This window comes from Lethenteron reissneri, chromosome 16 (assembly GCF_015708825.2).
Source record: "Lethenteron reissneri isolate LAM-NWPU_2019-01 chromosome 16, ASM1570882v1, whole genome shotgun sequence".
NCBI lineage: Eukaryota > Metazoa > Chordata > Hyperoartia > Petromyzontiformes > Petromyzontidae > Lethenteron > Lethenteron reissneri.
In genome coordinates this window covers 620,744-645,047 of record NC_083794.1, presented here as the reverse complement: position 1 = coordinate 645,047, position 24,304 = coordinate 620,744, and the positions used below count along the sequence as shown (strand labels likewise).

At 59.5% G+C, this 24,304-nt stretch overlaps 1 protein-coding gene across 1 annotated transcript in view; it reads left to right on the top strand.

Moving 5' to 3' along the window:
* LOC133343096 (endothelin-converting enzyme 2-like) overlaps positions 1-24,304 on the top strand; it is a 92,113-nt gene that overhangs the window by 38,854 nt on the left and 28,955 nt on the right. The window contains exons 8-10 of the mRNA XM_061552600.1: positions 3,070-3,216; positions 4,812-4,871; positions 6,928-7,098. Of these exons, the coding sequence (XP_061408584.1) occupies positions 3,070-3,216; positions 4,812-4,871; positions 6,928-7,098 (378 nt within the window). The remainder of the gene's footprint in view (positions 1-3,069; positions 3,217-4,811; positions 4,872-6,927; positions 7,099-24,304) is intronic.

Below are 24,304 nucleotides of genomic sequence, written 5' to 3'. Positions count from 1 at the left end.
ACTTAACCATGAGCGAGGTTGTAAAAATATAAGCAGATGACTCTCCTCCATCCCATACCTGTCCCTCCACATAAACAACTACAAGTATTTCGTATACACATCCCATCAGCCAAACAGGCCTCTGGGAGTGCGTTATTTCAGCAGCATTGGTTAAACACGAGCAAACTCTGGACCAGTTTCGACAGTCATCTCACCAGCAGAGTCAGACTTGCTTAAAACAATGCTTGTGAACTGCCAGATTGTTTTAATAAGAACTGGTTTTGACATTTAGCAGAGCCAGGATTGAAGAACTGCCAGAAGTTGTTTATTGGCAAGGCCCTAGATCTCTGTCAGATGTGGGTCCCAGTTTAGCTCAAAATGCGCATTGTGCCTTCAATTTGCCGCAGAGTCAAGCGCAAGACAGTGCCGCTCTGCATTTGTCACGGAAATGTGGGGAAGAATATTTGGAGGCAGTAGCGAGCCCTCGAATCTGCGCAAGCCAAACACCAGATTTGGTTTCACATGACAATGCCTTTCATAGGCCAATGAAGAGCAACTATTGGACGTTAATGTATACGTGATCGAGCTGTTCAGTTTATTTGCCTGAAAGTTGGTGAATGAAGATACAGCGCCTTCACATTTAAGCAGTGCAACATTTTTCTGTCAAGTTGGTGTTTGCATCCGCAGTCCTATCTTTTAGCGTCCACTAATGCATTAGGTGTCCGCATCTTCCATGGGTTGTGCAGATTCCAGTTTAGCGCCGCCCATTGCTTCTTGGAAGATAGAAGCCGTGCGGTGTGTGGTGTAGGCTGACTGATGAGCTGCGGGTTGTGGAAGTTATGCGGTTGGTGTGGTGGGGTCACTGATGAGCTGCCGTGTTGTGAAAGTATGCGGTGTGGTGGTGGGGTCACTGATGAGCTGCGTGTTGTGGAAGTTATGCGGTGTGGTGGTGGGGTCACTGATGAGCTGCGTGTTGTGGAAGTTATGCGGTGTGGTGGTGGGGTCACTGATGAGCTGCGTGTTGTGAAGTTTAGCGGTGTGGTGGTGGGGGTCACTGTGAGCTGCGTGTTGTGAAAAGCCACGCAGCGTGGTGGTGGCCCCGATAACGTGTTCATTGGACGCCCGCCACTTGAAGCCTCCAAGTTGGTTCGCGTCGTTTTGCGACGAGCGTTAAGGAGCTATTTGTGCCTGGTGCGTAGAGAACGGCACGTTCGTGCAAACGTGAGAATCTGGCCGCGTACGCGCCCAGGCGTTCTACTTGGCCTGCATGGACGAAGAAAGAGTCGAGGACTTGGGGCTACTCCCCTGCTGGAGCTTCTCAAGGATGTACCGTCCCCGCTCGTCGCCCCACTCAGCGGCGGTGCTGTCGGGGAGCGCGGTCTCGTTGATGCCTGGTGGGGCGGGTGTCTGGTGGGTGGGTGTCTGGGTGGGCGGGTGTCTGGTGGGTGTCTGGTGGGGCGGGTGTCTGGTGGGGTGGGTGTCTGGTGGGCGGGTGGCTGTGGGTGGGTGTCTGGTGGCGGGTGTCTGGTGGTGCGGTGGGCGGGTGTGGGCGGGTGTCTGGGGGTCTGGTGGGCGGGTGTCTGGTGGGCGGTGTCTGGTGGGTGTCTGGTGGGCGGTGTCTGGTGGGCGGGTGTCTGGTGGGTGGGTGTCTGGTGGGCGGGTGTCTGGTGGGCGGGTGTCTGGTGGGTGGGTGTCTGGTGGGCGGGTGTCTGGTGGGTGTCTGGTGGGCGGGTGTCTGGTGGGCGGGTGTCTGCTGGGGCGAAGGGAGGCTGCGAACGCTCCTTTTGTCCATCACAATAGGGGACCGATATTGCGGGTCTTATTATCCGCGGGGTTATCCACACATTTTCTCCACTTACCCGCGAGGAAAGATCGATGACAATTGGAGCCATTAAGTAAAGACTTAGGGGAAGAGTTGCAGATGACAGCGGATAATTGGGATCTTCGGGCTGCGTGTCAATAGGAGATTTCACGGACACTACATAAGCGCCTGTGGATAATTGGAGTCGTGGATAATAGAAGTCGCACGTAATAGGGTCGTGGATAAGAGGAGTTCTCGGTTGCGAATCTGCTAGCCACACTGTCCCGTCGGCTGTTGCGAATCTCCTGCCACCTGTACACGTCGGCTGGTTGCGAATCTGCTGCCACAACTGTTCCCGTCGGCTGGTTGCGAATCTCCTGCCACACTGGACACGTCGCTGGTTGCGAATCTGCGGCCACACTGTTCCCGTCGGCTGGTTGGAATCTCCTGCCACACTGTACACGTCGGCTGGTTGCGAATCTCCTGCCACACTGTTCCCGTCGGCTGGTTGCGAATCTCCTGCCACACTGTTTCCTCCCGTCGGCTGTTGTGAATTCTCCTGCACACTGTTCCCGTCGGCTGGTTGCGAATCTCCTGCCACACTGTACACGTCGGCTGGTTGTGAATCTGCTTGCCACACTGACACGGTCGCTGGTTGTGAATCTCCTGCCACCACTGTTTCCCCGTCGGCTGGTTTGCGAATCTCCTGCCACACTGTACACGTCGGCTGGTTGTGAATCTGCTGCCACACTGTACACGTCGGCTGGTTGCGAATCTGCTGCCACACTGTACACGTCGGCTTGTTGTGAATCTTCCTGCCACACTGTTCCCGTCGGCTGGTTGCGAATCTCCTGCCACACTGTCACGTCGGCTGGTTGTGATCTCCTGCCACACTGTTTCCCGTCGGCTTGTTGCGAATCTCCTGCCACACTGTTCCCGGTCGGCTGGTTGTGAATCTCCTGCCACACTGTTCCCTCGGCTGGTTGCGAATCTCCTGCCACACTGGTACACGTCGGCTGTTGTGAATCTGCTGCCACACTGTACACCGTCGGCTGGTTGTGAATCTGCTGCCACACTGTACACGTCGGCTGGTTGTGAATCTGCTGCCAACACTGTAACCGTCGGCTGGTTGTGAATCTGCTGCCCACACTGTACACGTCGGCTGGTTGTGAATCTCCTGCCACACTGTACCGTCGGCTGGTTGTGAATCTGCTGCCACACTGTACACGTCGGCTGTTGTGAATCTCCTGCCACACTGTTCACAGTCGGCTGGTTGTGTGCGGTTGCAGTTTGGTGGCTGGGGTGTTCTGGGCAACTCGAGTCACCTGCATCTGACGGAGCTGATGACACATTTGTCACGCAAGTTCTTGTCTCCAGCCCTCTTCGACATTGATGTTGTTCCTGGGATTGACAGCCCAGAAATGTTTTACATCAAGGTAGGTCTGTCATCTGCGATGAGATTTTTGTTCAAAATATCAGCATTATGTATGAGAGCCAACCCAATATTCATATGTCGACAATTTTTTAAAACTCAGTCTGAGCATAAAAGACGAAACGTCAAACACCCAGCAGTAAACAGTGGGTGGGTGATTGTGTGTGTGAGTGAGTGTGTCTTCCCGGCCACGATCATGCCCTCCCTTCTCTATGTTGCGAAACATGGACTCCCCCGCTATTGGAGCATCTTCGCCGATTAGAAACAATTAGGCTGGCCTGTTACTGGGCAGTTGAAGGCAGTCGCCCTCCAGCAACAACGGAGGGCGGAGGAGCGATGCTCAGAACAACGAGCCGAGCACCGGGTGGCTAAAACACAGCAAGTTGGCACAATAGGGGGTACAAGTGGTGCATCGGCCAGTCATCTCAGTCAATGGAACCTGGTCTGCCCCGTGACCTGCCAGTGGGTGTTCGACACTTCACGTGGCCTTAACGTGCACATAGCCTGGCACAGGCGCCGTGGTGATGTCACCACCACTTAGTGGTGAATGCCGGTTGTTGAGTGTGTGAGTTGTAGCGTGGTGGTTGGGATCAGTGTGGATGAGAGCAAAGAGTCAGTCTTGTGAATGATGGCAGCAAGATGTTCAGGAACTCGATGGCAATGTCAACGTGTGCTGGCCACGAAGGCTTTTCAGGAGAGAGTTTGTGTAGTTTTGTTGTTCTCCGTTGAAGGAGTATCGACTACAACGGTTTATTATATGGTCCATTGTTTGGGCTGCATGGCCACAATCGCACTACTGTGGCTTGCCCTTAATTCTCCAATTATGAAGAAGATGTGCACATCGGACTGTTGATGTTCTGATACGGATGATAGTTGCACCAGTGTCTTTGAAGAGGAATGTCAAAGCCAGAAGTTGTGCGTTATTTTGTGTCTCAAATGAGGTGCTTATTCTGGGTGGCTTCACCTGTTACGTGGTTTTGTGTCACCTTAAACACAACTAACACTGCCATGTGGGAGAAATTGTCGTCTTTCATTTGAATTCACGTGATAAGGAGAGGAATAGATGAATGCATTTCATGAGCACAATCGCCATGGTAGTTACCAATATGTCCATTAAATTAATACGTTAATTATCGTTTAATGAAAGATCATGTCACTTGTTACAAGATGATGTCACACGCGATAACGTGATATTGTTTTTAAATGTATTTTAAACATAAACGCAGTTGAGGCAGAATACCTCCAGAGAAAAGGCCTGCCTTGCCTGCGCAAGAGATTCTGGGCAAGATCGGGTTAAGCTTCAGTCACCCATCAACATCAGACTAAGCCGGATGATGATGGGTGATTAGTGATTAATTATTAGATTTATTCTATCTGGTAACTCCTTAATAGCAACACAACTTATTTACATACTTAACGAAATTTATAGTGTCCCTCAGCCTCAGATGGACGGACAGACAGACAAAGAGGGCTAATGTCTAAATGCTTTCAGGCTGAGTTGAAATTTGTTAAATTAATTATTAGGATGTTTAGCTTTGCAAAATATGAGCAAACTGTAACATTTCACTAACATGAATGTGTTCTCTTACCGGCTTTCAGCTTTCTACACCCAAGTTGAGTCTGCCATCACTTTATTACTCCAATAATCCCGTGAACAAGGTAAGCTATGGTGAAATGCTGATTCAAGATACCCCACGGACTCTCCCCCTTATCTCACTGTACTCCCCTCTACGCACTCCCTTGCCTCTTATCTCACTCTACTCCCCTCTACGCACTCCCTTGCCTCTTATCTCACTCTACTCCCCTCTACGCACTCCCCTACCTCCCATATCACTCTACTCCCCTCCACGCACTCCCCTACCTCTCATATCACTCTACTCCCCTCCACGAACTCTCCTACCTTTCATCTGACTCTACTCCCCTCTATGCACTCCCCTACCTCTCTTATCACTCTACTCCCCTCCATGCACTCCCCTACCTCTCATCTCACTCTACTCCCCTCCATGCACTCCCCTACCTCTCATCTCACTCTACTCCCCTCCATACACTCCCCTACCTCTCATCTCACTCTACTCCCCCTCCATGGACTCCCCTACCTCTCATCTGACTCTACTACTCCTCCATACACTCCCCTACCTCTCATCTCACTCTACTCCCCTCCATACACTCCCCTACCTCTCTTATCACTCTACTCCCCTCCATACACTCCCCTACCTCTCATCTGACTCGACTCCCCTCCTTACACTCCCCTACCTCTCATCTGACTCGACTCCCCTCCATACACTCCCCTACCTCTCTTATCACTCTACTCCCCTCCACGCACTCCCCTACCTCTCTTATCACTCTACTCCCCTCCATGCACTCCCCTACCTCTCTTATCACTCTACTCCCCTCCACGACTCCCCTACCTCTCTTATCACTCTATTCCCCTCCACGCACTCCCCTACCTCTCTTATCACTCTACTCCCCTCCATACACTCCCCTACCTCTCATCTCACTCTACTCCCCTCCATACACTCCCCTACCTCTCTTCTCACTCGACTCCCCTCCATGCACTCCCCTACCTCTCATCTCACTCTACTCCCTCCATGCACTCCCCTACCTCTCTTATCACTCTACTCCGCTCCATACACTCCCCTACCTCTCATCTCACTCTACTCCCCTCCATACACTCCCCTACCTCTCTTATCACTCTACTCCCCTCCATGCACTCCCCTACCTCTCATCTCACTCGACTCCCCTCCATACACTCCCCTACCTCTCTTATCACTCTACTCCGCTCCACACACTCCCCTACCTCTCTTATCACTCTACTCCCCTCCATGCACTCCCCTACCTCTCATCTCACTCGACTCCCCTCCTTACACTCCCCTACCTCTCATCTGACTCGACTCCCCTCCATACACTCCCCTACCTCTCATCTCACTCTACTCCCCTCCATGCACTCCCCTACCTCTCTTATCACTCTACTCCCCTCCACGCACTCCCCTACCTCTCTTATCACTCTACTCCCCTCCACGAACTCTCCTACCTCCCATATCACTCTACTCCCCTCCACGCACTCCCCTACCTCTCATATCACTCTACTCCCCTCCACGAACTCTCCTACCTCTCATCTGACTCTACTCCCCTCCATACACTCCCCTACCTCTCATCTGACTCTACTCCCCTCTATGCACTCCCCTACCTCTCTTATCACTCTACTCCCCTCCTTACACTCCCTACCTCTCATCTCACTCTACTCCCTCCATGCACTCCCCTACCTCTCATCTCACTCTACTCCCCTCCATGCACTCCCCTACCTCTCATCTCACTCTACTCCCCTCCATGCACTCCCCTACCTCTCATCTGACTCTACTCCCCTCCTTACACTCCCCTACCTCTGCCATCTCATCTCACTCTCCTCTCTATTACTGTAGCTCTCTACTCCAGCAGCCAAAGCTCTCTGTCTCAACCTTCACTCAAGTGGGAGGTCGCTCATTTCCCCTGCTCCAGTTCAAGTCCAGGAGTTGTGTCCCATTGCCTGTCACCGGCAGCCTCTCTCCCTGAGATGAATAGGCACACTACTCTCTGTACAGAGTCTAGAGGTGTTCTCTCATTAGGGGCTATATGAAATGTGAATACTGGCTGTGTAGACTCGTGCATTCTTCTCATTAGAGCTGCTGTTGGAATGCATAATCGTGATTAACCTTTGGCACATTATTTCCTATGCAAGATACTGCCTGCATACAAAGAGTACATGATGCGTGTGACAAGGCTGCTGGGTGGAGGAAATTCATCATGCGCAGAAATGGAGAAGGTGCTGGCATTTGAACAGGATTTGGCCGAGATAATACCTGACTCCAAGGTTGAAGGCTCCGTGAACAGGACCATTAATGAATTACAGGTATGTTGCACACTCTCGACTAGGAACAGAGACAACCGCGATCCCCCACTGTTCTTTTATTGCAACGTGGAAACCTCTCCATTGGCAGTGTGATGGTCTCCTAGGTGACTACCACAGAACGAGTCCAGAGAACTCAGCCCCCCTCTCTTCCCCATTGGCCCCTGCAGAACCCCGATTACTGCCGTTGCCCACAAATCTACCATCGTCTCAATTCCCAAGCTCGTATAACCTTGCTCAAATCAAGGAGAGCGATATCTCTTCTCGAGTACAACTTTGGCTGTGCTGTTTGTTGCTGGCTCGTGTGTCCTTGCCGTTACTGCAAAATTATGGATAACGACAAGAGCAGGGACGAACAGGGTAAACGTCTACACGGGTCGTGGAGGTTTGTAACGATGTTTAACTCCGCTTGGGCAGTGGAAGTTCAACACACATACGTATATTGGAGGATACGGAGATTTGCAAACGAGATGTTATCCAGTTATCGGTCATTTTCCACGATAACGAGAGTTTGGCTTGGCTTGATTTAGGGATCTAACACGACAAACGCTCGCGGGATCGCGCGCACCCCAAACCGCGTGCGCGTTTTGCACTGAGCACCGCCTGTGATCGCGTCTTTGTCTTCGTGGTAACCTCAGGCCGTTCCTGCGAGCGAGGCTCCTAACCTGCTCCCTTCTTGGGTCATCGTCCTGGTTACACAAACTTCACTTTGAAAACTTGACATGCAAACTGTAGACTGACACCAGGGTAACGAAGTTGACAGAATGCTAAGAATAAGTTGAAAGGAATCACAAGTCTACTTACAGGATGATTACGTCCTTTGAAGAAGAAATTTGCCCTTAACAAATTAAATTTAAAACTTTAATCCCCTCATGGTTCAATCAGTAAGGCGAGTCAACTTGTCAACATAGGCCAAAACTCAGTCATGCGGCCTGACACGGACACTGTCCCGCTATCGCAGAGGGGGGCAGAACCTAGACCAGCACAAGCCACGCGGAGCGGGTGAGAGGCACGGGGAGTGAGTGAGAGGCACGTGGAGTGAGTGAGAGGCACGTGGAGTGAGTGAGAGGCACGTGGAGTGAGAGGCACGGGAGTGGGTGAGAGGCACGTGGAGTGAGTGAGAGGCACGTGGAGTGAGTGAGAGGCACGGGAGTGAGTGAGAGGCACGTGGAGTGATTGAGAGGCACGGGGAGTGAGTGAGAGGCACGTGGAGTGAGTGAGAGGCACGTGGAGTGGGTGAGAGGCACGGGGAGTGGTGAGAGGCACGTGGAGTGATTGAGAGGCACGGGAGTGAGTGAGAGGCACGTGGAGTGAGTGAGAGGCACGTGGAGTGAGTGAGAGGCACGCGGAGTGAGTGAGAGGCACGTGGAGTGATTGAGAGCACGGGGAGTGAGTGAGAGGCACGCGGAGTGAGTGAGGGCACGTGGAGTGATTGAGAGGCACGTGGAGTGAGTGAGAGGCACGTGGAGTGAGTGAGAGGCACGTGGAGTGAGTGAGAGGCACGTGGAGTGAGTGAGAGGCACGCGGAGTGAGTGAGAGGCACGCGGAGTGAGTGAGAGGCACGTGGAGTGATTGAGAGGCACGGGGAGTGATTGAGAGGCACGTGGAGTGAGTGAGAGGCACGGGGAGTGAGTGAGAGGCACGTGGAGTGATTGAGAGGCACGTGGAGTGAGTGAGAGGCATGTGGAGTGATTGAGAGGCACGTGGAGTGAGTGAGAGGCACGTGGAGTGAGTGAGAGGCACGGGGAGTGAGTGAGAGGCACGTGGAGTGATTGAGAGGCACGTGGAGTGAGTGAGAGGCACGTGGAGTGATTGAGAGGCACGTGGAGTGATTGAGAGGCACGTGGAGTGATTGAGAGGCACGTGGAGTGAGTGAGAGGCACGGGGAGTGAGTGAGAGGCACGTGGAGTGATTGAGAGGCACGTGGAGTGAGTGAGAGGCACGCGGAGTGAGTGAGAGGCACGTGGAGTGATTGAGAGGCACGTGGAGTGAGTGAGAGGCACGGGGAGTGAGTGAGAGGCACGGGGAGTGAGTGAGAGGCACGTGGAGTGATTGAGAGGCACGTGGAGTGAGTGAGAGGCACGCGGAGTGAGTGAGAGGCACGTGGAGTGATTGAGAGGCAACGGGGAGTGAGTGAGAGGCACGTGGAGTGAAGTGAGAGGCCGTGGAGTGAGTGAGAGGCACGTGGAGTGGGTGAGAGGCACGTGGAGTGAGTGAGAGGCACGGGGAGTGGGTGAGAGGCACGTGGAGTGGGGTGAGAGGCACGTGGAGTGAGTGGAGAGGCGCGTGGAGTGGGTGAGAGGCACGTGGAGTGAGTGAGAGGCACGTGGAGTGAGAGGCACGTGGAGTGAGTGAGAGGCACGCGGAGTGAGTGAGAGGCACGTGGAGTTGGAGTGAGAGGCACGTGGATGAGTGAGAGGCCGTGGAGTAGGGGGAAGAAGGCACAAGGTCGGGGGGTGTGTGTGGTAGTGAAGTGAGAGGCACGTGGAGTGAGTGAGAGGCACGTGGAGTGAGTGAGAGGCACGTGGAGTGAGTGAGAGGCACGTGGAGTGAGTGAGAGGCACGTGGAGTGGGTGAGAGGCACGTGGAGTGAGTGAGAGGCACGTGGAGTGAGTGAGAGGCACGTGGAGTGGGTGAGAGGCACGTGGAGTGAGTGAGAGGCACGTGGAGTGAGTGAGAGTCACGGGGAGTGGGTGAGAGGCACGCGGAGTGGGTGAGAGGCACGGGGAGTGGGTGAGAGGCACGTGGAGTGAGTGAGAGGCACGTGGAGTGGGTGAGAGGCACGTGGAGTGGGTGAGAGGCACGTGGAGTGAGTGAGAGGCACGTGGAGTGGGTGAGAGGCACGTGGAGTGAGTGAGAGGCACGTGGAGTGGGTGAGAGGCACGTGGAGTGAGTGAGAGGCACGGGGAGTGAGTGAGAGGCACGGGGAGTGAGTGAGAGGCACGGGGAGTGAGTGAGAGGCACGGGGAGTGAGTGAGAGGCACGTGGAGTGAGTGAGAGGCACGGGGAGTGAGTGAGAGGCACGGGGATTGAGTGAGAGGCACGGGGAGTGAGTGAGAGGCACGGGGAGTGAGTGAGAGGCACGGGGAGTGAGTGAGAGGCACGCGGAGTGAGTGAGAGGCACGCGGAGTGATGAGAGGCACGTGGAGTGAGTGAGAGGCACGTGGAGTGAGTGAGAGGCACGGGGAGTGAGTGAGGAGGCACCGGGGAGTGAGTGAGAGGCACGTGGAGTGGGTGAGAGGCACGGGAGTGAGTGAGAGGCACGTGGAGTGTGTGAGAGGCACGTGGAGTGAGTGAGAGGCACGTGGAGTGAGTGAGAGAGCCGGGGAGTGAGTGAGAGGCACGGGGAGTGAGTGAGAGGCACGTGGAGTGGGTGAGAGGCACGGGGAGTGGGTGAGAGGCACGTGGAGTGGGTGAGAGGCACGGGGAGTGAGTGAGAGGCACGTGGAGTGAGTGAGAGGCACGTGGAGTGGGTGAGAGGCACGTGGAGTGGGTGAGAGGCACGGGGAGTGGGGTGAGAGGCACGGGGAGTGGGTGAGAGGCACGTGGAGTGAGTGAGAGGCACGTGGAGTGGTGGAGGCACGGGGAGTGGATGAGAGGCACGGGGAGTGGAGTGAGAGGCACGTGGAGTGAGTGAGAGGCACGGGGAGTGAGTGAGAGGCACGTGAGTGAGTGAGAGGCAGCGTGGACGTGAGTGAGAGGCACGTGGAGTGAGTGAGAGGCACGGGGAGTGAGTGAGAGGCACGGGGAGTGGGTGAGAGGCACGTGGAGTGAGTGAGAGGCACGGGGAGTGAGTGAGAGCCACGTGGAGTGGGTGAGAGGCACGTGGAGTGGGTGAGAGGCACGGGAGTGAGGAGAGGCACGCGGAGTGGATGAGAGCACGTGGAGTGGGTGAGAGGCACGTGGGTGAGTGAGAGGCACGTGGAGTGAGTGAGAGGCACGGGGAGTGAGTGAGAGGCACGTGGAGGGAGTGAGAGGCACGGGGAGTGGGTGAGAGGCACGCGGAGTGAGTGAGAGGCACGGGGAGTGAGTGAGAGGCACGGGGAGTGAGTGAGAGGCACGTGGATGAGTGAGAGGCACGTGGAGTGAGTGAGAGGCACGTGAGTGAGTGAGAGGCACGTGGAGTGAGTGAGAGGCACGTGGAGTGAGTGAGAGGCACGCGGAGTGAGGAGAGGCACGTGGAGTGAGTGAGAGGCACGGGGAGTGAGTGAGAGCCACGTGAGTGGGTGAGAGGCAGCGTGGAGTGGGTGAGAGGGCACGGGGAGTGAGTGAGAGGCACGCGGAGTGAGTGAGAGGCACGGGAGTGGGTGAGAGGCACGTGGGGTGAGTGAGAGGCACGTGGAGTGAGTGAGAGGCACGGGGAGTGAGTGAGAGTGCACGTGGAGTGAGTGAGTAGGCACGGGAGTGGGTGAGAGGCACGCGGAGTGGAGTGAGAGGCACGGGGAGTGAGTGAGAGGCACGGGGAGTGAGTGAGAGGCACGGGGAGTGAGTGAGAGGCACGTGGAGTGAGTGAGAGGCACGGGGAGTGGAGTGAGAGGCACGTGGGAGGAGTGAGAGACACGTGGGAGTGGTGAGAGGCACGGGGATGAGTGAGAGGCACGTGGGAGGAGTGAGAGGCACGGGGAGTGGGTGAGAGGCCACGCGGAGTGAGTGAGAGGCACGGGGAGTGAGTGAGAGGCACGCGGAGTGAGTGAGAGGCACGTGGAGTGAGGGAGAGGCACGTGGAGTGAGTGAGAGGCACGGGGAGTGAGTGAGGAGGCACGCGGAGTGAGTGAGAGGCACGCGGAGTGAGTGAGAGGCACGTGGAGTGAGTGAGAGGCACGGGGAGTGAGTGAGAGGCACGGGGAGTGGGTGAGAGGCACGTGGGGTGGGGTGAGAGGCACGGGGCGTGAGTGAGACCCACGTGGGGTGGGTGAGAGGCACGTGGCGTGAGTGAGAGCACGCGGGTGAGTGAGAGGCACGTGGAGTGAGTGAGAGGCACGTGGAGTGAGTGAGAGGCACGGGAGTGAGTGAGAGGCACGGGAGTGAGTGGAGAAGGCACTGTGGAGTGAGTGAGAGGCACGTGGAGTGGGTGAGAGGCACGGGGAGTGAGTGAGAGGCACGTGGAGTGAGTGAGAGGCACGTGGAGTGGGTGAGAGGCACGCGGAGCGGGTGAGAGGCACGTGGAGTGGGTGAGAGACACGTGGAGTGAGTGAGAGGCACGTGGAGTGAGTGAGAGGCACGTGGAGTGGGTGAGAGGCACGTGGAGTGAGTGAGAGGCACGTGGAGTGAGTGAGAGTCACGGGGAGTGGGTGAGAGGCACGCGGAGTGGGTGAGAGGCACGGGGAGTGGGTGAGAGGCACGTGGAGTGAGTGAGAGGCACGGGGAGTGAGTGAGAGGCACGGGGAGTGGGTGAGAGGCACGTGGAGTGAGTGAGAGGCACGGGGAGTGAGTGAGAGCCACGTGGAGTGGGTGAGAGGCACGTGGAGTGAGTGAGAGGCACGTGGAGTGAGTGAGAGTCACGGGGAGTGGGTGAGAGGCACGCGGAGTGGGTGAGAGGCACGGGGAGTGGTGAGGCACGTGGAGTGAGTGAGAGGCACGTGGAGTGGGTGAGAGGCACGTGGAGTGGGTGAGAGGCACGTGGAGTGAGTGAGAGGCACGTGGAGTGGGTGAGAGGCACGTGGAGTGAGTGAGAGGCACGTGGAGTGAGTGAGAGTCACGGGGAGTGGGTTGAGAGGCACGCGGAGTGGGTGAGAGGCACGGGGAGTGGGTGAGAGGCACGTGGAGTGAGTGAGAGGCACGTGGAGTGGGTGAGAGGCACGTGGAGTGGGTGAGAGGCACGTGGAGTGAGAGGCACGTGGAGTGGGTGAGAGGCACGTGGAGTGAGTGAGAGGCACGTGGAGTGGGTGAGAGGCACGGGGGAGTGAGTGAGAGGCACGGGGAGTGAGTGAGAGGCACGGGGAGTGAGTGAGAGGCACGGGGAGTGAGTGAGAGGCACGTGGAGTGAGTGAGAGGCACGGGGAGTGAGTGAGAGGCACGGGGAGTGAGTGAGAGGCACGGGGAGTGAGTGAGAGGCACGGGGAGTGAGTGAGAGGCACGGGGAGTGAGTGAGAGGCACGCGGAGTGAGTGAGAGGCACGTGGAGTGAGTGAGAGGCACGTGGAGTGAGTGAGAGGCACGGGGAGTGAGTGAGAGGCACGGGGAGTGAGTGAGAGGCACGGGAGTGAGTGAGAGGCACGTGGAGTGGGTGAGAGGCACGGGGAGTGAGTGAGAGGCACGTGGAGTGTGTGAGAGGCACGTGGAGTGAGTGAGAGGCACGTGGAGTGAGTGAGAGGCACGGGGAGTGAGTGAGAGGCACGGGGAGTGAGTGAGAGGCACGTGGAGTGGGTGAGAGGCACGGGGAGTGGGTGAGAGGCACGTGGAGTGGGTGAGAGGCACGGGGAGTGAGTGAGAGGCACGTGGAGTGAGTGAGAGGCACGTGGAGTGGGTGAGAGGCACGTGGAGTGGGTGAGAGGCACGGGGAGTGGGTGAGAGGCACGGGGAGTGGGTGAGAGGCACGTGGAGTGAGTGAGAGGCACGTGGAGTGGGTGAGAGGCACGGGGAGTGGATGAGAGGCACGGGGAGTGGGTGAGAGGCACGTGGAGTGAGTGAGAGGCACGGGGAGTGAGTGAGAGGCACGTGGAGTGAGTGAGAGGCACGTGGGAGTGAGTGAGAGGCACGTGGAGTGAGTGAGAGGCACGTGGAGTGAGTGAGAGGCACGGGGAGTGAGTGAGAGGCACGGGGAGTGGGTGAGAGGCACGTGGAGTGAGTGAGAGGCACGGGGAGTGAGTGAGAGCCACGTGGAGTGGGTGAGAGGCACGTGGAGTGGGTGAGAGGCACGGGGAGTGAGTGAGAGGCACGCGGAGTGAGTGAGAGGCACGGGGAGTGGGTGAGAGGCACGTGGGGTGAGTGAGAGGCACGTGGATGTGAGTGAGAGGCACGGGGAGTGAGTGAGAGGCACGTGGAGTGAGTGAGAGGCACGGGGAGTGGGTGAGAGGCACGCGGAGTGAGTGAGAGGCACGGGGAGTGGGTGAGAGGCACGTGGAGTGAGTGAGAGGCACGTGGAGTGAGTGAGAGTCACGGGGAGTGGGTGAGAGGCACGCGGAGTGGGTGAGAGGCACGGGGAGTGGGTGAGAGGCACGTGGAGTGAGTGAGAGGCACGTGGAGTGGGTGAGAGGCACGTGGAGTGGGTGAGAGGCACGTGGAGTGAGAGGCACGTGGAGTGGGTGAGAGGCACGTGGAGTGAGTGAGAGGCACGTGGAGTGGGTGAGAGGCACGTGGAGTGAGTGAGAGGCACGGGGAGTGAGTGAGAGGCACGGGGAGTGAGTGAGAGGCACGGGGAGTGAGTGAGAGGCACGGGGAGTGAGTGAGAGGCACGGGGAGTGAGTGAGAGGCACGCGGAGTGAGTGAGAGGCACGTGGAGTGAGTGAGAGGCACGTGGAGTGAGTGAGAGGCACGGGGAGTGAGTGAGAGGCACGGGGAGTGAGTGAGAGGCACGTGGAGTGGGTGAGAGGCACGGGGAGTGAGTGAGAGGCACGTGGAGTGTGTGAGAGGCACGTGGAGTGAGTGAGAGGCACGTGGAGTGAGTGAGAGGCACGGGGAGTGAGTGAGAGGCACGGGGAGTGAGTGAGAGGCACGTGGAGTGGTGAGAGGCACGGGGAGTGGGTGAGAGGCACGTGGAGTGGGTGAGAGGCACGGGGAGTGAGTGAGAGGCACGTGGAGTGAGTGAGAGGCACGTGGAGTGGGTGAGAGGCACGTGGAGTGGGTGAGAGGCACGGGGAGTGGGTGAGAGGCACGGGGAGTGGGTGAGAGGCACGTGGAGTGAGTGAGAGGCACGTGGAGTGGGTGAGAGGCACGGGGAGTGGATGAGAGGCACGGGGAGTGGGTGAGAGGCACGTGGAGTGAGTGAGAGGCACGGGGAGGTGAGTGAGAGGCACGTGGAGTGAGTGAGAGGCACGTGGAGTGAGTGAGAGGCACGTGGAGTGAGTGAGAGGCACGTGGAGTGAGTGAGAGGCACGGGGAGTGAGTGAGAGGCACGGGGAGTGGGTGAGAGGCACGTGGAGTGAGTGAGAGGCACGGGGAGTGAGTGAGAGCCACGTGGAGTGGGTGAGAGGCACGTGGAGTGGGTGAGAGGCACGGGGAGTGAGTGAGAGGCACGCGGAGTGAGTGAGAGGCACGGGGAGTGGGTGAGAGGCACGTGGGGTGAGTGAGAGGCACGTGGAGTGAGTGAGAGGCACGGGGAGTGAGTGAGAGGCACGTGGAGTGAGTGAGAGGCACGGGGAGTGGGTGAGAGGCACGCGGAGTGAGTGAGAGGCACGGGGAGTGAGTGAGAGGCACGGGGAGTGAGTGAGAGGCACGTGGAGTGAGTGAGAGGCACGTGGAGTGAGTGAGAGGCACGTGGAGTGAGTGAGAGGCACGCGGAGTGAGTGAGAGGCACGTGGAGTGAGTGAGAGGCACGGGAGTGAGTGAGAGCCACGTGGAGTGGGTGAGAGGCACGTGGAGTGGGTGAGAGGCACGGGGAGTGAGTGAGAGGCACGCGGAGTGAGTGAGAGGCACGGGGAGTGGGTGAGAGGCACGTGGGGTGAGTGAGAGGCACGTGGAGTGAGTGAGAGGCACGGGGAGTGAGTGAGAGGCACGTGGAGTGAGTGAGAGGCACGGGGAGTGAGTGAGAGGCACGTGGGGTGAGTGAGAGGCACGGGGAGTGGGTGAGAGGCACGGGGAGTGAGTGAGAGGCACGTGGGGTGAGTGAGAGGCACGGGGAGTGGGTGAGAGGCACGCGGAGTGAGTGAGAGGCACGGGGAGTGAGTGAGAGGCACGGGGAGTGAGTGAGAGCCACGTGGAGTGGGTGAGAGGCACGTGGAGTGGGTGAGAGGCACGGGGAGTGAGTGAGAGGCACGCGGAGTGAGTGAGAGGCACGGGAGTGGGTGAGAGGCACGTGGGGTGAGTGAGAGGCACGTGGAGTGAGTGAGAGGCACGGGGAGTGAGTGAGAGGCACGTGGAGTGAGTGAGAGGCACGGGGAGTGAGTGAGAGGCACGTGGGGTGGGTGAGAGGCACGGGGCGTGAGTGAGAGGCACCGGGAGTGAGTGAGAGGCACGTGGAGTGAGTGAGAGGCACGGGGAGTGAGTGAGAGGCACGCGGAGTGAGTCAGAGGCACGTGGAGTGAGTGAGAGGCACGTGGAGTGAGTGAGAGGCACGTGGAGTGGGTGAGAGGCACGCGGAGCGGGTGAGAGGCACGTGGAGTGGGTGAGAGACACGTGGAGTGAGTGAGAGGCACGTGGAGTGAGTGAGAGGCACGTGGAGTGGGTGAGAGGCACGTGGAGTGAGTGAGAGGCACGTGGAGTGAGTGAGAGTCACGGGGAGTGGGTGAGAGGCACGCGGAGTGGGTGAGAGGCACGGGGAGTGGGTGAGAGGCACGTGGAGTGAGTGAGAGGCACGGGGAGTGAGTGAGAGGCACGGGGAGTGGGTGAGAGGCACGTGGAGTGAGTGAGAGGCACGGGGAGTGAGTGAGAGCCACGTGGAGTGGGTGAGAGGCACGTGGAGTGAGTGAGAGGCACGTGGAGTGATGTGAGAGTCACGGGGAGTGGGTGAGAGGCACGCGGAGTGGGTGAGAGGCCACGTGGAGTGAGTGAGAGGCACGGGGAGTGAGAGTGAGAGGCACGGGGAGTGGGTGAGAGGCACGGTGTAGTGAGTGATAGGCACGGGAGTGAGTGAGAGCCACGTGGAAGTGGTGGGAGAGGCACGTGGAGTGGGCTGAGAGTCAAGACGGGGAGTGAGTGAAGGCACGCGGAAGTGAGTGAGAGCACGGGGAGTGGGTGAGAAGGCACGTGGTGGTGAGTGAGAAGGCACGTGGAGTGAGTGAGAGGCAGGGGAGTGAGTGAGAGGCACGTGGAGTGGAGTGAAGAGGCACGGGGGGCAGTGGGGTGAGAGGCACGCGGAGTGAGTGAGAGGCACGGGGAGTGAGTGAGAGGCACGGGGAGTGATGAGAGGCACGTGGAGTGTAGTGAGAGGCACGTGGAGTGAGTGAGAGGCACGTGGAGTGATGTGAGAGGCACGTGGAGTGAGTGAGAGGCACGTGGAGTGAGTGAGAGGCACGTGGAGTGAGTGAGAGGCACGCGGATGGGTGAGAGGCACGGGGAGTGAGTGAGAGGCACGTGGGGTGAGTGAGAGGCACGGGGAGTGGGTGAAGGCACGCGGAGTGAGTGAGAGGCACGGGGGAGTGAGTGAGAGGGCACGCGGATTGATTGAGAGGCACGTGGAGTGAGTGAGAGGCACGTGGAGTGAGTGAGAGGCACGGGGAGTGAGTGAGAGGCACGTGGAGTGAGTGAGAGGGCACGCGGAGTGAGTGAGAGGCACGTGGAGTGAGTGAGAGGCACGGGAGTGAGTGAGAGGCACGGGATGGGTGAGAGGCACGTGGGGTGGGTGAGAGGCACGGGGCGTGAGTGAGACCCACGTGGGGTGGGTGAGAGGCACGTGGAGTGAGTGAGAGGACGCGGAGTGAGTGAGAGGCACGTGAGTGAGTGGAGGCACGTGGAGTGAGTGAGAGGCACGGGAGTGAGTGAGTGAGAGGCACGTGGAGTGAGTGAGAGGCACGTGGAGGTAGTGAGAGGCACGTGGGGGGGGTGAGAGGCACGGGGAGTGAGTGAGAGGCACGGGGAGTGAGTGAGAGGCACGTGGAGTGAGTGAGAGGCACGGGGAGTGAGTGAGAGGCACGCGGAGTGAGTGGAGGCACGTGGAGTGAGTGAGAGGCACGTGGAGTGAGTGAGAGGCACGTGGAGTGGGTGAGAGCACGCGGAGCGGGTGAGAGGCACGTGGAGTGGGGAGAGCACGTGGAGTGAGTGAGAGGCACGTGGAGTGAGTGAGAGGCACGTGGAGTGGGTGAGAGGCACGTGGAGTGAGTGAGAGCACGTGGAGTGAGTGAGAGTCACGGGAGTGGGTGAGAGGCACGTGGAGTGAGTGAGAGGCACGCGGAGTGAGTGAGAGGCACGTGGAGTGAGTGAGAGGCACGGGGAGTGAGTGAGAGGCACGGGAGTGTGAGAGGCACGTAGGGTGGGTGAGAGGCACGGGGCGTGAGTGAGACCCGTGGGTGGGTGAGAGGCACGTGGAGTGAGTGAGAGGCACGCGGAGTGAGTGAGAGGCACGTGGAGTGAGTGAGAGGCACGTGGAGTGAGTGATAGGCACGGGGAGTGAGTGAGAGGCACGTGGAGTGAGTGAGAGGCACGTGGAGTGGGTGAGAGGCACGGGGAGTGAGTGAGAGGCACGTGGAGTGGTGAGAGGCACGTGGGGTGGGTGAGAGGCACGGGGCGTGAGTGAGAGGCACGGGGAGTGAGTGAGAGGCACGTGGAGTGAGTGAGAGGCACGGGGAGTGAGTGAGAGGCACGCGGAGTGAGTGAGAGGCACGTGGAGTGAGTGAGAGGCACGTGGAGTGAGTGAGAGGCACGCGGAGTGAGTGAGAGGCACGTGGAGTGGGTGAGAGGCACGTGGAGTGAGTGAGAGGCACGTGGAGTTGGTGAGAGGCACGTGGAGTGAGTGAGAGGCACGTGGAGTGGGTGAGAGGCACGTGGAGTGAGTGAGAGGCACGTGGAGTGAGTGAGAGGCACGTGGAGTGAGTGAGAGACACGTGGAGTGGGTGAGAGACACGTGGAGTGAGTGAGAGGCACCGTGGAGTGAGTGAGAGGCACGTGGATGATTGAGAGGCACGTGGACGTGAGTGAGAGGGGCACGTGGAAGTGAGGAGTGCAGAGGCACGTGAGAGGAGTGAGAGACACGTGGAGTGGGTGATGAGAGGCACGGGGAGCGGGTGAGAGGCCCGTTGGAGTGAGGTGAGAGGCACGGGGACGTGGGTGGAGAGCACGGGGAGTGGGTGGAGAGGGCACGTGGAGTGAGGTGGAGAGGCACGTGGAGTGATGTGTAGAGGCACGGGGAGTGAGAGGGCACGTGGCGTGGAGTGAGAGACACGTGGAGGTGTAGGTGAGAGGGCACGTGGATGTGAGTGAGACAGGCACGTGGAGTGAGTGAGAGGCACGTGGAGTGGGTGAAGAGGCACGGGGAGTGGAGTGAGAGACACGTGATAGGAGTGAGAGACACGTGGGAGGAGTGAGAGACACGTGGTAGGAGTGAGAGGCACGGAGGAGTGGGTGAGAGGTGGGCACGTGGAGTGGAGTGAGAGGCACGTGGAGTGGGTGAAGAGGCACGTGGGGTGGGTGAGAGGCACGGGGCGTGAGTGAGACCCACGTGGGGTGGGTGAGAGGCACGTGGAGTGAGTGAGAGGCACGCGGAGTGAGTGAGAGGCACGTGAGGTGAGGTGAGAGGCACGTGGAGTGAGTGAGAGGCACGGGGGAGGAGTGAGAGGCACGTGGAGTGAGTGAGAGGCACGTGGAGTGGGTGAGAGGCACGGGGAGTGAGTGAGAGGCACGTGGAGTGAGTGAGAGGCACGTGGGGTGGGTGAGAGGCACGGGGCGTGAGTGAGAGGCACGGTGAGTGAGTGAGAGGCACGTGGAGTGAGTGAGAGGCACGGGGAGTGAGTGAGAGGCACGCGGAGTGAGTGAGAGGCACGTGGAGTGAGTGAGAGGCACGTGGAGGTGAGTGAGAGGCACGCGGAGTGGAGTGAGAGGGCACGTGGAGTGGGTGAGAGGCACGTGGAGTGAGTGAGAGGCACGTGGAGTGGTGAGAGGCACGTGGAGTGAGTGAGAGGCACGTGGAGTGGGTGAGAGGCACGTGGAGTGAGTGAGAGCCACGTGGAGTGGGTGAGAGGCACGTGGAGTGGGTGAGAGGCACGGGGAGTGAGTGAGAGGCCGCGGGAGTGGTGAGAGGCACGGGAGTGGTGAGAGGCACGTGGAGTGATGAGAGCACGTGGAGTGAGTGAGAGGCACGTGGAGTGAGTGAGAGGCACGTGGAGTGAGTGAGACACGTGGAGTGGGTGAGAGGCACGGGGAGCGGGTGAGAGGCACGTGGAGTGAGTGAGAGGCACGGGGAGTGGGTGAGAGGCACGGGGAGTGGGTGAGAGGCACGTGGAGTGAGTGAGAGCACGTGGAGTGAGTGAGAGGCACGGGGAGTGGAGTGAGAGGCACGTGAGTGAGTGAGAGGCACGCGGAGTGGGTGAGAGGCACGGGGAGTGAGTGAGAGGCACGTGGGGTGAGTTGAGAGCACGGGGATGGTGAGAGCACGCCGGAGTGAGTGAGAGCACGGGAGTGAGTGAGAGGCACGCGGAGTGAGTGAGAGGCACGTGGAGTGAGTGAGAGGCACGTGGAGTGAGTGAGAGGCACGGGGAGTGAGTGAGAGGCACGTGGAGTGAGTGAGAGGCACGCGGAGTGAGTGAGAGGCACGTGGAGTGAGTGAGAGGCACGGGGAGTGAGTGAGAGGCACGGGGAGTGGGTGAGAGGCACGTGGGGTGGGTGAGAGGCACGGGGCGTGAGTGAGACCCACGTGGGGTGGGTGAGAGGCACGTGGAGTGAGTGAGAGGCACGCGGAGTGAGTGAGAGGCACGTGGAGTGAGTGAGAGGGCACGTGGGAGTGAGTGAGAGGCACGGGGAGTGAGTGAGAGGCACGTGGAGTGAGTGAGAGGCACGTGGAGTGGGTGAGAGGCACGGGGAGTGCGTGAGAGCACGTGGGAGTGAGTGAGAGGCACGTGGGGTGGGTGAGAGGCACGGGGCGTGAGTGAGAGGCACGGGGAGTGAGTGAGAGGCACGGGGAGTGAGTGAGAGGCACGTGGAGTGAGTGAGAGGCACGTGGAGTGAGTGAGAGGCACGTGGAGTGGGTGAGAGGCACGTGGAGTGAGTGAGAGGCACGTGGAGTGAGTGAGAGTCACGGGGAGTGGGTGAGAGGCACGTGGAGTGAGTGAGAGGCACGCGGAGTGAGTGAGAGGCACGTGGAGTGAGTGAGAGGCACGGGGAGTGAGTGAGAGGCACGGGGAGTGGGTGAGAGGCACGTGGGGTGGGTGAGAGGCACGGGGCGTGAGTGAGACCCACGTGGGGTGGGTGAGAGGCACGTGGAGTGAGTGAGAGGCACGCGGAGTGAGTGAGAGGCACGTGGAGTGAGTGAGAGGCACGTGGAGTGAGTGATAGGCACGGGGAGTGAGTGAGAGGCACGTGGAGTGAGTGAGAGGCACGTGGAGTGGGTGAGAGGCACGGGGAGTGAGTGAGAGGCACGTGGAGTGAGTGAGAGGCACGTGGGGTGGGTGAGAGGCACGGGGCGTGAGTGAGAGGCACGGGGAGTGAGTGAGAGGCACGTGGAGTGAGTGAGAGGCACGGGGAGTGAGTGAGAGGCACGCGGAGTGAGTGAGAGGCACGTGGAGTGAGTGAGAGGCACGTGGAGTGAGTGAGAGGCACGCGGAGTGAGTGAGAGGCACGTGGAGTGGGTGAGAGGCACGTGGAGTGAGTGAGAGGCACGTGGAGTGGGTGAGAGGCACGTGGAGTGAGTGAGAGGCACGTGGAGTGGGTGAGAGGCACGTGGAGTGAGTGAGAGGCACGTGGAGTGAGTGAGAGGCACGTGGAGTGAGTGAGAGACACGTGGAGTGGGTGAGAGACACGTGGAGTGAGTGAGAGGCACGTGGAGTGAGTGAGAGGCACGTGGAGTGAGTGAGAGGCACGTGGAGTGAGTGAGAGGCACGTGGAGTGAGTGAGAGGCACGTGAAGTGAGTGAGAGACACGTGGAGTGGGTGAGAGGCACGGGGAGCGGGTGAGAGGCACGTGGAGTGAGTGAGAGGCACGGGGAGTGGGTGAGAGGCACGGGGAGTGGGTGAGAGGCACGTGGAGTGAGTGAGAGGCACGTGGAGTGAGTGAGAGGCACGGGGAGTGAGAGGCACGTGGAGTGAGTGAGAGACACGTGGAGTGAGTGAGAGGCACGTGGAGTGAGTGAGAGGCACGTGGAGTGAGTGAGAGGCACGTGGAGTGGGTGAGAGGCACGGGGAGTGGGTGAGAGACACGGGGAGTGAGTGAGAGACACGTGGAGTGGGTGAGAGGCACGTGGAGTGAGTGAGAGGCACGGGGAGTGGGTGAGAGGCACGTGGAGTGAGTGAGAGGCACGTGGAGTGGGTGAGAGGCACGTGGGGTGGGTGAGAGGCACGGGGCGTGAGTGAGACCCACGTGGGGTGGGTGAGAGGCACGTGGAGTGAGTGAGAGGCACGCGGAGTGAGTGAGAGGCACGTGGAGTGAGTGAGAGGCACGTGGAGTGAGTGAGAGGCACGGGGAGTGAGTGAGAGGCACGTGGAGTGAGTGAGAGGCACGTGGAGTGGGTGAGAGGCACGGGGAGTGAGTGAGAGGCACGTGGAGTGAGTGAGAGGCACGTGGGGTGGGTGAGAGGCACGGGGCAGTGAGTGAGAGGCACGGGGAGTGAGTGAGAGGCACGTGGAGTGAGTGAGAGGCACGGGGAGTGAGTGAGAGGCACGCGGAGTGAGTGAGAGGCACGTGGAAGTGAGTGAGAGGCACGTGGAGTGAGTGAGAGGCACGCGGAGTGAGTGAGAGGCACGTGGAGTGGGTGAGAGGCACGTGGAGTGAGTGAGAGGCACGTGGAGTGGGTGAGAGGCACGTGGAGTGAGTGAGAGGCACGTGGAGTGGGTGAGAGGCACGTGGAGTGAGTGAGAGGCACGTGGAGTGAGTGAGAGGCACGTGGAGTGAGTGAGAGACACGTGGAGTGGGTGAGAGACACGTGGAGTGAGTGAGAGACACGTGGAGTGAGTGAGAGACACGTGGAGTGAGTGAGAGGCACGTGGAGTGAGTGAGAGGCACGTGGAGTGAGTGAGAGGCACGTGGAGTGAGTGAGAGGCACGTGGAGTGAGGGTGAGAGGCACGTGGAGTGGGTGAGAGGCCACGGGGCGGGTGAGAGGCACGTGGAGTGAGTGAGAGGCACGGGGAGTGGGTGAGAGGCACGGGGAGTGGGTGAGAGGCACGTGGAGTGAGTGAGAGGCACGTGGAGTGAGTGAGAGGCACGGGGAGTGAGAGGCACGTGGAGTGAGTGAGAGACACGTGGAGTGAGTGAGAGGCACGTGGAGTGAGTGAGAGGCACGTGGAGTGAGTGAGAGGCACGTGGAGTGGGTGAGAGGCACGGGGAGTGGGTGAGAGACACGTGGAGTGAGTGAGAGACACGTGGAGTGGGTGAGAGGCACGTGGAGTGAGTGAGAGGCACGGGGAGTGGGTGAGAGGCACGTGGAGTGAGTGAGAGGCACGTGGAGTGAGTGAGAGGCACGTGGAGTGGGTGAGAGGCACGCGGAGCGGGTGAGAGGCACGTGGAGTGGGTGAGAGACACGTGGAGTGAGTGAGAGGCACGTGGAGTGAGTGAGAGGCACGTGGAGTGAGTGAGAGGCACGTGGAGTGAGTGAGAGGCACGCGGAGCGGGTGAGAGGCACGTGGAGTGAGTGAGAGGCACGTGGAGTGGGTGAGAGGCACGTGGAGTGAGTGAGAGGCACGTGGAGTGGGTGAGAGGCACGTGGAGTGAGTGAGAGGCACGTGGAGTGAGTGAGAGGCACGTGGAGTGAGTGAGAGGCACGTGGAGTGGGTGAGAGGCACGGGGAGTGGGTGAGAGGCACGTGGAGTGAGTGAGAGGCACGGGGAGTGAGTGAGAGGCACGGGGAGTGAGTGAGAGGCACGTGGAGTGAGTGAGAGGCACGGGGAGTGAGTGAGAGGCACGGGGAGTGAGTGAGAGGCACGGGGAGTGAGTGAGAGGCACGGGGAGCGGGTGAGAGGCACGTGGAGTGAGAGGCACGTGGAGTGGGTGAGAGGCACGTGGAGTGGGTGAGAGGTACGTGGAGTGAGAGGCACGTGGAGTGGGTGAGAGGCACGTGGAGTGAGTGAGAGGCACGTGGAGTGAGTGAGAGGCACGTGGAGTGGGTGAGAGGCACGTGGAGTGAGAGGCACGTGGAGTGAGTGAGAGGCACGCGGAGTGAGTGAGAGGCACGCGGAGTGAGTGAGAGGCACGCGGAGTGAGTGAGAGGCACGGGGAGTGAGTGAGAGGCACGGGGAGTGAGTGAGAGGCACGCGGAGTGAGTGAGAGGCACGTGGAGTGAGTGAGAGCCACGGGGAGTGAGTGAGAGGCACGTGGAGTGGGTGAGAGGTACGTGGAGTGAGAGGCACGTGGAGTGGGTGAGAGGCACGTGGAGTGAGTGAGAGGCACGTGGAGTGAGTGAGAGGCACGTGGAGTGGGTGAGAGGCACGTGGAGTGAGAGGCACGTGGAGTGAGTGAGAGGCACGCGTAGTGAGTG